This window comes from Rhincodon typus, chromosome 32, assembly GCF_021869965.1.
Source record: "Rhincodon typus isolate 14 chromosome 32, sRhiTyp1.1, whole genome shotgun sequence".
NCBI classification, from domain to species: Eukaryota; Metazoa; Chordata; class Chondrichthyes; order Orectolobiformes; family Rhincodontidae; genus Rhincodon; species Rhincodon typus.
In genome coordinates, this window is record NC_063363.1 from 826,467 (window position 1) to 838,690 (window position 12,224).

The 12,224-nt window shown below is 42.6% G+C and overlaps 1 protein-coding gene across 1 annotated transcript; it reads left to right on the forward strand.

The window, feature by feature from the left end:
• The first annotated feature begins 6,425 nt into the window (after positions 1–6,425).
• rnf26 (ring finger protein 26) lies at positions 6,426–7,977 on the forward strand. The gene has a single exon (XM_020511404.2). The coding sequence runs from the start codon at positions 6,511–6,513 to the stop codon at positions 7,909–7,911; it is 1,401 nt and encodes a 466-aa protein (XP_020366993.2). The 5' UTR covers positions 6,426–6,510; the 3' UTR covers positions 7,912–7,977.
• Positions 7,978–12,224: the final 4,247 nt, after the last annotated feature.

The window sequence follows — 12,224 nt, forward strand, 5'->3', positions numbered from 1 at the left end:
GTGCTGTCTAGCCTGTATGGAATTACTCTTTTTGTTTTCTGTTCTGAATTTATATGGTCTGGTCTGTCATGCTGGCTGGTTCTGTTTCCAATTTTGCTCCATAGTGGTATGTAGATGGGGTCTATTTCTATATGTTTCTTTATGGCACCAGAGGTTGAAAACCAGGCCTCCAGGAATTCTCGTGCTTGTCTTTGTTTTGTTTGTCCTATTACTGCAACTTTGTCCCAGTTAAACTGATGTTCTTCTTTGTTGCAGTGAATAGAAACGAGGGAGAGTTGGTTGTTTCAGAGATAGTAGGAACTGCAGATGCTGGAGAATCTGAGATAACAAGGTGCAGAGCTGGATGAACACAGCAGGCCATGCAGCATCAGAGGAGCAGGAAAGCTGATGTTTCGGGCCTAGACCCTTCTTGGATGCTGCTTGGCCTGCTGTGTTCATCCAGCTCTGCAGCTTGTTATCTGAGAGTTGGTTGTGCCATTTTGCTGCGAGTTGGTGTTCATGTATCCTGGTGGCGAGTTTGCTGCCTGTCTGTGCTATGTATTGCTTCTGGCAGTTGCTGCATTGTATTTTGTATATTACATTTGTCCTGCTCATTGTGGGTGTGGGTTCTTTCATCTTTGAGAGTAGCTGGCGAAGTGTGGCTGTTGGTTTGTGTGCTATCACTATTCCAAGAGGTCATTGGAGTCTTGTAGTCAGTTCTGATGTGTTTCTAATGTAGGGTAGGATGGCCAGTACGTCGGGGAGTACAGTGTCTTCTTGGTGTTGTTTATTTGCCAGGCATCGGCAGATGAAGCTGTTAGGATACCCTTTTGTTTGCAAACACTCTGAATAGGTGTTCTTCTTCATTTTTGCGCAGCTCCGGGGTGTTACAGCGTGTTATCGCTTGTTTGAACAGTTTTGACAACAGGTCTGTTTGTGGATGCTGGGGTGGTTACTGTTGTAATTTAGGATTTGGTCTGTGTATGTAGTCTTTCTGTATAGACTGGTAAGGAATTCACTGTTGGTCGTTCGTTCCACCATTATGTCTAGAAACGGGAGTTGATTCTTCTTCTTCCCTGGTGAACTTGATCCTGGTGAATATGCTGTTAATAAGGTAGTATGTTTCTTCTAACTTCCTCATTTAATGATCATGAAAGTATCGTCTACGTACCAACCCATAGTTTTAGGCTGGATCTGGGGGATGGCTGCACATTCAAGTCTTTGCATAACAGCTTCTGCTATGAGACCTGAGATGGGTGAACCCATAAGTGTCCCATTAATTTGTTCATATACCTGACCATTGAAGACAAAAGTGCATGGTAAGGCATTGGTCTAGTAATTTCAGCAAGTTGTCTTTGCTGATAGTTTCATTGGAGATCTGCGTTTTCGATTATCTAGTAATGTGGCCAGTGCTTCCTTTGCTAGTGGTCATGTTGACAGAGGTGAATAGTATCATAGCACTGAAAGGGACCATCATTTCATCCTTGTCGATTTTTATGTTTCTGATGTTATTCAGGAATTCCTGTGCGGAGTGTAAGGAGAGTGTCAATCCGTTGATGAGGTCTTTCAGTCTATGTTATAGCTCACACAGGCTAGTCAAGAAGCTACAACATAGACTGAAACACTTCACCAATGGATTGACGCATTCCATACACTCCGCATAGGAATTCCTGAATAAATCCCCAGGAGGAACTAAAAGAAAACGGCCTATGACCTCAGGCTCAGAAGGGGAGGGATTGTAGTGATTGTAACAAAGTCAGGCAGGTAGACCCCATAGAGTATGAGTTCCCTGACTGGGGCTGTTAATCGGGTCTAATCAGGGAACACCGGTTGACATATTTTGTTCACTCTGAGAGTTGGCCCCGAGGGTGCTGGATCAGTGTCAAGTAAATAGTGGGTGACTTGGTGAAGGGATACTGGCCTCTGTGGAGTTATTTCATAATCAACTGTACTTGATAAAATAACTGAACAGTATAGTGCCTGCCCAATCTTTTGGTATTTCCTTAGAACCTGCAATGAGCAGAATTTAACCAATATTCTTTTAACATAAACTCCATAGCTTCTTGTATAGTAAATGCAACAAAAGTAAACAATCTCACAACAGTAAATTATGTAAGATATTAAAGGGCACATATGTGACTTTACGACATGAAACTCGAATTTACCATTGTATTTAGATTATTAGATTTAACCAGTACTGAATTGTACTGTACTTAAATTATGTTTGCAAATTCTAGTTCTGTTGGTGCTTGCTTTTACAATCTTAAGATTGTCTACTATTGACTGGTTGCAAGGTTATAGCAATAGTAAAGCCTTCCCCAAAGCACATTCGTTGGATGTATTTACTGCAGGGGAATGTAGTGTTTGTATCATAATGAATATCTGTCTATCCATTGTAAGACCCAAGGCCAAAGTTAGTTATGACATTCGTGTCACTGAGCACAAGCAAGTTAAAAGATGTGTTCTGGTTGCAAACTTGCGCTGTATTTTTGATAAAACCTTAATGCTATAGCAAAAGTTGTTATAAACACCCAAAGATCATTGAAATAGAATTACTTCTGGGTTCAGTCCAGGATTGACCTCATTTTACAACTGGATAATGAGGCGCTGGCTACCCTGGGCTCGGGGCTTTTGGACAGCACTTAGTTTTACTTTATTTATTTATTATACATCACTTCATTTGCATAATTGTAATTCCTTTGGCTTAGTATGTGAAAATTGTAAAGAGCAATACTTTAACAAGAAAAGTCATTCCAGAAAAGTTTCCTCCAGTTGAATTTGCAGCAAATGAAGTAATTAAGCATTCTTCTGACATTGTTATCCTTTGTCTTGGTTTTTGTTTCAAGTTGAGCCAGACTATTTACGATTGTCATATTTGATTCTGAGACACTTTGGACCCCATGTACACTAACTCCCCTGTTATCCAGTATGTGGAATCTTTTGGGTTGGGGGTGGGGTTTGCCAATTACATATATCTGCTGGCTGCATGAGAACTCTTCTAGAAACCCAATACATTTCACTCAGTTATTCTTGGAATAAATGTCCTCTAAATGTCAAAGGCGCAGTGCAGTTTTATTGCAGCGTTCTAGAAACTCTGAGGGAAGACAACAGACTGTTAGTGTGGCTGGGAAAACTACTGTATAGTGTGTGAATATACGTGCAGCAGAACTTGGTGCATCAATTTCAAATAGATGTTTTTGAACAAACTTTATAAAAAGGGGGATTTCTTTGAAAATATTGCTGATTGCATGAGAATTGAGTTGCTTACAACATTTACTGTACTCTGTATCACAAAGGCTGCCTACTTCCTCCTCTGTAGTATTTAATGCTCCTGCCCATCTTCCACTGAAACTCTTCTCATTGCCTATTTCACTGATAGGCCCAAATTTTAAAGCTTTCCTAGCTGCTTTCCCATTTTTCAATCTCTGTAAACTTCAGTTCATCCAAAATTCTGCTACACAAATTTTGGACAAAATCCAAGCAGTTCATTACCTTTGTTCATATTTACTTCTTATATTGACTCCTAGTCCCCAAGTATTTCAATGTCCTCATTTTAAATCCTTTGTTGGCTTTGATTCTTCCTATCTCTAACCTAACGAAACTGTGCCAATAGCTTGCACTCCACATTTGCTCTCTTTATTTTGTCTTCACCTTTGCGTATTTTAAAAGTCAAAGCAATATTCCTCTTTATGATGCGTTGATCTTTTCACAGAACTTAAATTCTAAATTGTTTTGACCGAAGAGAAGATAAAAGCCTTGGTCATTGGAAGTGGAGGATGAAGAATTGTCATTCATGATGATCACAGGCAGTATTACTGTCAGGGTGGTGGCAATGCAGCAGCAGCAGCACCCCAACAGGTACCAAACAGGAACAACAAACAGAAATTGGTGGAAGAGCTCAGCAGTTCTGGCAGCACCTGTGAAGAGAAATCAGAGTTAATGTTTCAGGTCCAATGACCTTTCCTCCGAACTGATGGTAGCTAGGAAAACATTGGTTTATATGCAGAAGATAGAGTGGGGGGAGTGTGTAAGGAGTAAATGATAGGTGGGGATAGAGCCCAAAGAGAGCGAAGAACAGTTGGACAGAAAAAGGAGTGGATAACAATCTGGCTGAAAGGGTGAATAGCTGTTAATGGAGACTATTAGTGACTAACAGTAGGTAGTGTGTAATGGCAGGCTATGAGTTAACAAGGCCTGCTGTGTGGGGTTGGGATCCAGGACATGAGAGAGTTCAGGCCCTAAGAGTGTAGGTGCTGCTTCACCTGGAAGGTATGTTTGGGCTTGCGGATATTGGGCACAGAGAAGGTAAATGGGCAGGAGTTACACCTTCAAGAATTGCAGAGGAAGGTGCCATGGAGGCATGTTAGGAGTGAAGGAAAAGTGGACCAGGGTTTCCTGGAGGGAACGGTCCCTGCGGAAGGTGGACAAGGGAGTGGAGGGGAATATGTGTCTGGTGGTGGCATCTCGCTGGAGGTGGCAGGAATGGCGTCTGATGATCTTCTGGATGTGAATGTTGGTGGGATGGTAGGTAAGGACAAGGGGAACCCTGTCGTTGTTTTGGGAGGGGAGTGAGGGGTGAGGGTGGAAGTTTGGGAGATGGGTCGGACCCGGTTGAGGGTCCTTTTGACAACATAGAACATGGAACATTACAGCGCAGTACAGGCCCCCCGGCCCTCGATGTTGCGCCGACCTGTGAACCCAATCTGAAGCCCATCTAACCTACACTATTCCATTATCATCCATATGTTTATCCAATGACCACTTAAATGCCCTTAAAGTTGGCGAGTCTACTACTTTTGCAGGCAGGGCATTCCACGCCCTTACTACTCTCTGAGTAAAGAACCACAAAGAACAGTGCTGGGGAATCCTCAGTTGAGGAAGAAGGTGGACATTTTGGAGGCTCCATTGTGTAGTTGGCCTCTTTGGAACACATGCGACGGAGACAGAGGGAATGAGTGAATAGGATGGAGTCTTTACAGGAAGCAGGATCTGAGAATGTATAGTCCAGGTAGCTGTGGGAGTCGGTGGGTTTACAGTGAATATTAGTGGCCTGTCTATCCCCAGAAATGGAAACAGATGTTGCGGAAAGGAAGGGAGGATCCAGAGATAGAGCCGGTGAAAGCGAGGGCAGGGTGGAAATTGATGATCTTTTCTAATTCCGGATGAGAGAGGGAAGCAGCACCAATGATATCGATATATTGGAGGAAGAGTTGTGGGGGCCAGGATAGGACTGGAACTCGGAATGTTCCACATAGCCTACGACGAGACAGGCATAACTGGGGCCCATGCAGGTACCCATGGCCACCCCTCTGACCTGAAAAAAATGAGAGGAGTTAAAACAGAAGTTGTTGAGGGTGAGGACGAGCTCAGCCAAACAGGGGAAAGTGGTGGTGGGTGGGTCGGAGGCTGAGGGGGGACTATATAGAAGTTTATAAAATCATGAGGGGCATGGATAGTGTGAATAGCCAAGGTCTTTTTCTTATGGTGGGGGTGTCCAAAACTAGATGGCATAGGTTTAAGGAGAGAGGAGAAAGATTTTAAGAAAGGCCTGAGGGGTAACTTTTTCACGCAGAGGGTGGTGCATGTACGGAATGAGCTGCCAGAGGAAGTGGTGGAGGCTGGTACAATTATAACATTTAAAAGGCATCTGGATGGGTATATGAATAGGAAGTATTTTGAGGGATATGGGCCAAATGCTGGCAAATGGGACTGAGTCAGATTGGGATATCTGGTCAGCATGGGTGGGTTGAACTGAAGGACCTGTTTCCATGCTGTATGACTGAGTATCCCTAGTGCTGCTTTTTGTATGCTTTCCTGCTCTCATCACTCTGTTCTGAAGAGTTGCTGGACCCTTTTTCTGCACAGATGCTGCCAGACCTGCTGAGTTTCTCCAGCTGTATCTGTTTTTTCTTTCTGATCTTTGTCTTTTGATCATTGAACCATGTTTGATTTCCAGATGTGATGGTGATTGTAGAATGGGGGCATCAGATTATACAATGCGATTGAAATATAATTATACTGCTGCTCAGTGTACACAGAAATAGTTACCCGTAAAATGATGTTTAATTTACACTGAATTTGTTTTTATTGCTAAAGTAAACCTTTTAAAAAAAAAAGTCCTGCCTACTGGTTTTGTCAAGGGTGTCATTTGGAAAATTTGTTTTTGGTTATTGGTTTAGTGTCAATGGAATCATACTGTGGAAAAATCAATCAGGATCTTGTTGAGTGGAATTGAGAGGCCAGAAACGGTTTTTATATTCTAAAATCTACAGAGGGAGACAATAAAAGGACTGAAATTGTAACCTTATTCTATTTAAAAATTACCTCAGACAGCGTGTCTGTGTCACGCAGCTCTCTTCCTTTCGAAAGGTTTCGATCGAGGATTTGACGCTCCTCCCGGCCCCTATCGGTGCGTGGCGATCGGCTGCTTTGGGCTGGCAGTTTATTTTTGAATTTTACGGTTGGGGCTGACGCTGTGTGTGACCTGGGCCCTGTACCGGGGCCCCGTGAGACCGGCCTCTAGGGTTTGCAATGGCCGGCATTCTCATCTCCCTGTTCAGTGGCCTGGGCCAGGCCTTGGACCTGCTGTGCTTGCTGCTGGACCTTAATTTCTGGCTGGTCTCCTCTGCGGTCGCTGCTGTCTCGGGCATCCTGCATTTGCTGCTCTGCTTGCCTGGTGCGGTGGCGTGTTTGTTCACCCTGTGTTACAACCTGCTGGGGCTCCTGGTACTGGGGGCGGCCCAGTTATGTCACTGCACCTTGCAGTTCATTCTCAACCTGCTGTGCAGTTTGCTGAGAGTGGGCTTCACCCTGGCAGAAACTCTGAAGTTGGTGGGGCACCTGCTTTCTTACCTGAGCTTGAGGGGACGAGAGATGCTGCAAAGGGGATTTGCCAACGCTTTCAGCTCTGGTCACCTCTTTCTCAAGCAGGTTTGGGATGCTGTGGGGATCATGATCAGCCTATCTGCATACTTTGTAAATACTTTAATCAACTTGTTCCTCATTGGAACCCAGAATCTCCTTTCTCTTGTCACGGTACTGTGGGACCCCCTGATCAGAGTATCGGATGTCTTTGCTTCAGTTCTCACCAGTTTGTCTAACAGTGTCCTTGGCAATGTGATCCTGCTGTGGACTCCATGCCAGTTTGTCATTGAAGTCCTGATATCCCTCACCAAACTGTTGGCTGATGTTTTTCTCCTGAATCTGTATGGGTTGGCAATCACTTTTGTTGTAATCTTCACGACAACAATATATGCAAATCCAGAGATAATACTGAGGATTACTAATCAGGTGACTCTATACTTGAGCGTTGCACCAAATTTTCATTGGGTCAGGAGAAATATTGCACATATCTATGGATTAGTAGTGGCTACTGTGCAACTGATGGCCAACTCTGAGATGTGGCGACGAATATACAGTCAACAATTACAAGGGTTGAATGCTGGTTATATCAGTAATTGGCCCCTTGACCAAAGAAGGCAGCGCCAGACTGATCATAATGAGAACTTGGAGGACCAAACAATCATGGACCAACAGTTAACTATCCAGTTAGAACAGCAAACAGATCCCAGCCCAGCCCAAGGAGATGGTAACCCTGTAAGGGAGCAACATTTGACCATGGCTGAGACATCTGTATGTGGACCAGAAGCTGGCAATGGATCTTTGCATTCAGTAGCAAAACCATCAGGCAGCAAAGACAATGATAGCAATGTTCCTGTGGAAAATAATCTTTGGATGCTTTTGAAGGAGCAAGAAGAACGAAAAAAATGTGTTATTTGTCAGGACCAAGCAAAATCTGTTTTGTTGCTCCCATGTCGACACTTATGCCTCTGTCAAGGTTGCACAGCTATTCTCTTGGAGCAGCCCATCTACCAACGCAACTGCCCACTTTGCCGCCAGATGATCTTACAAACATTGGATGTGTATTTCTGATTGAACATTTGAATAAGCTTTAATAGAAAGGGTTTGATTGGTCCAATTAAAGACACTAACAAATCACTGAAGTGTTACTTGAATGCATTTTCAAGTTGCTGTGCAAATCTTTAGCAAAATACTTTAGAATTTAGATATAATTTCCTTTTTGTTTCCCCAACCATGACCAGTGTAAACACTGCTGTATATGAATATTACCTTAAGAATGTCTGTATATATTGCTGGGAATTGGGAACCTCAATTCCAGCACTTTATTCAGTGACATGTCCAAGTCAGAACTAAAAACACAATGGGATTGACTTTCTCATGTTCAGTTGTGTGCTTCAGCATGTACTGTCTTAGTCACTGGTTTCTAGAGATCACAGTAAGAAACTGAAACCATGTATTTCTAACAGTTCAGTGACCAGCACTGTCTGGTCAACAAATGCAGGAGTTGGATTGGGTTGGGTTGGGGAGGGGTGGGGGCGTGGTAAGTTATCAGCCTTGAGAGGCTGGTGCTATCCATTCAATGAATGTTTAACGTTTTAGTACAATGAACTATGCAGGGTCAGGCCCCATGATCCTATATTTCTGGATTGGCTGTACAATTTATCCTTAATGTAATTTTCCTTTTTTCAAAACAAATTGTAAATTATTTTGAGGTGAATGGCTCTTGGATTATCTTTGGGATATTTTGGGAGCATTCTCCGAATCTTCTACCACCTGAAGCACAACATACTGTATCTCATTGCTTACAATGTAACAAAACATGAAATTAAATGTTTTGTTTAGAAAAACAAATGAAACAGTGTCTCCAATTAAGATGTGTCATCACGTGAAAATCTATCTATATTTAAGTTTATCTTGTTAGTTTTATTCCTTTAAATAATCACAGCAATTCTTGACCAAATCTGATTTGCAGATTACATAGGTCAAAGAGTTACTTTTTTGGGGCTTTTTACTAACAACGCTACACACCAAAGCATAGTGGCACTGTTAAATGGATGTCTCCAGATGTTTGAGGCATTTGGAACTACAGATTGTTTTGAGAAGTGAAGCTTTGAGGACTATTTCTCTGTCTAATAGAGTTGGAGTAGTGGATGGGTTAGTTTTTCAGACCTGTGCAGATTAACTGACAAAGCACTGCTTAAATTAAACTCATCATTTTTCTCATACCAAATGTTTATTGGTATTGAATCTGTCTGAATATTGCATGCTTTCTGCTGCAAAGATGTGAATTTGCTGCGATGTTGAAGTGATGTGTACTCTCCTTACAGCATCTGTAACTTAAGACTACTGCAACAACAAATATTTTTACACTAACATGACCTGAAATAAATGATTATGTCCTTTGAATTTATTGAGTTTTAAGATCATGTATTCCAAGAAAATTACCTTGCATTACTCAATCTACAACAGCTGATAGTATGCCAAGCATGTCGTAGTCAACATTGTGATAACAATATTTGGAGACGTGCGAGTGATGATGGTGGCTGCAATGTCCTTCAGATTGCTTTCCGTGAGCTTGGCATCTACCTGTAATGTAAACCTTTTGTGAGGCATTGTAAGTGTGAGAGGTCACACACCTCTGAATTTGGAATTTGCAGGTGTCAGTTTAAAATTTGTAGGTCAGCACAGTGATTAGCGAGATGGAGAATCAGTTACACTACATAGATTTAACATAGCCTGAATCTATTCTGACCCATTGGCCGAGATTTTAACTACGCCTGCCCTACGTCAGCTAAGTACAAAAGTCTTGAGATCGAAAAATGCTTCCTTCCTGATTGCCATAATAACAACAGAGATGCAGGCCATAGTGGAGACTCCTGCTGAAAAGAGTTAATACCATTGTCTGGTAATTTCACCTGCACCAGAAATTAATTTTAAAACATCTTGCATGGTTGAGTCTGATGTTCTGCTGTGCAACATCAGAAACACAGCAGGGTGAGCTGACAGGCCAAATGAGGGTCAGTAAGTTTACAAACACTGTCATGTCTTTACTGTACCTCTTGTACAAAAGGAAATCAGTGTTCTCTTCAGATCTTGCAAGAAGTTCTTAGTTCTCCTCAGCATTCCACTAATTTTGGGGGGAATATTAATCATCAGAATTCTCCTCATAGCCTTCCAGTGTGATGCAATAAAATACCCTCCTATCATTGATGATCTCTTTCGCATGAGTTCCTGCCTGCAGCCAAATTTCTGCTTGCACCCAATGATCATGTGGTGAATCTGGTTAGGAGTCCAACATATTTAACTGAGCACAGCTTCCACAACCTCAGTTTGTTTGGATGCAATGTCCTTCCACTAAGTCCCTTTTTGAAATCAAAACTATTATTAAATCCACTGTCTACAAATGCTTACTGTGAGGATCAACATCAGTTTTAGTTTCCATTATTCTCTACCATACCGGGCAAGCAAATATTCTATAAAGAATCAATGTCCCAAATACTATTTTTTGACAGAGATAGCAAGAACTGTACATGCTGGAGTCAGAGTCAATACAATGTGGAACTGGCGAAACACAGTACGTCAGGCATTGTCAGAGGGGCAGGTGAGTCGACGTTTCGGGTCCAGACCGTTCAGCTGTTTCGTATTTTCTGACCCATGAGTTCCCCTAATAACCAGGCAGATAAAATGCCGCACTAAAGCACGCAGTCTGAAGGTTTTTAGTAATTGATTGTGATTTTACAATTAGCCTTAATGCTAAGCTCAGGAGAATGAGTTAAAACTTGCACTCTTAATAGTTCAGCATTCCCAGTGGAAAATGTCTTTATGTGGACATCAGGTGATAAGTGAATTTGCACGAGCTGCAATTTCTTCCTATACACCCTCTTCCCGCTATTGAATATCTCCCAGCCGAAGCATTTCATCTTTATGGACTGAGTTCCTTTGCTTATAATGAAACATAGAAACAGAGTAGGCCTGTCGAGTAGGCCCATCAAGCCTGCTCTGCCATTTAATATAATCATGGCTGATCGAACACTTCAATGCTTTTTACTCATACAATATCCATAATTGTTCACAGCCCACCGTGGTACAGAATCCCAAAGATTCACACCCTCTAAGTTAAATAAATTCTCTTCATCTCTGTACAAATGGCAAAACCCCTATTTTGAAATTGTACTCCTGGTTCTTGACTCCCCAGTTAGGGGAAACAACTTGGAGTCTAGAAGTACATTTACCAAGAGAACCAAAACAAATACAGAAATTGCTGGAAAATCTCATCAAGACTGGCAGTATCTGTGGCAAGAGATCAGACTTAACATTTTGGGTCCAGTGACCCTTCATCAGAACTGATGGTAGCTAGGAAAATGTTGGTTTTTATGCAGAAGATAGGGTGAAGGAGGGGTTAAGGAGTAAACGATAGGTGGAGACAGATCCCAAAGAGAGACAACAGTTGGACAGATAACAGAGTGGATAACAGTCAGCTTGGGAGGATGAACGGCTGCTGATGGGGACTATTAGTGGCTAACAATAGTTAGTGTGTAATAGCAGACCATGTGATAACAAGACCTGATGTGTGGGGGCTGGGGTAAGGACATGGGAGAAGGTGCCTTAAGCACTAAAATTGTTGAACTTGATATTGAATCCAGAACCCTATAGAGTTCCCAAGCGGAAAAAGAGTTGCTGTTCTTCCAGCTTGTGCTGAGCTTCGCTGGAGCACTGCAGCAAGCCTGAGAAAGAGTGTTGACTAGGGAACATGGTGTGTGGAAGTGGCAGGCAACTGAAAGCTCCAGCTGTTCTGAGGAAGGGTCACTGGACCTGAAACGTTGACTTTGATTTCTCTTCACATATGCTGCCAGACTTGCTAAGCATTTCCAGCAATTTCTGTTTTTGTTTCTGATTTACACTGTCCGCAGTTCTTTCGGTTTTTATTTGGAAGCTCAAGGTCTTTTCTGCAGACAGAATGTAGGCATTCTGCAAAGTGGTCACCCAGACTATGCTTTTTTCCCCAATATTGTTTCCTGGGATGGCATGGTGGATCAGTGGTTAGCACTGCTGCCTCACAGCACCAGGGACCCGGGTTCAATTTCACCCTCGGGCTGTGTGGAGTTTGCATATTCTCCCTGTGTCTGCGTGGGTTTCTTCCGGGTGTTCCGGGTTTCCTCCCACAGTCCAAAGATGTGCAGTTTAGGTGAATTGGCCATGTTTAATTACCAATAATGTCCAGGGATGTGCAGGCTTGGTGGATTAGCCATGGGAAATGCAGAGTTATTGGGTGGGGTATGTTTCTGGATGGGATGCTCTTCAGACGGTTGGTGTTGACTTGATGGGCTGAATGGTCTGCTTCCACACTGTAGGGATTCTATGATCTTTGTAGAAGAACTACATTG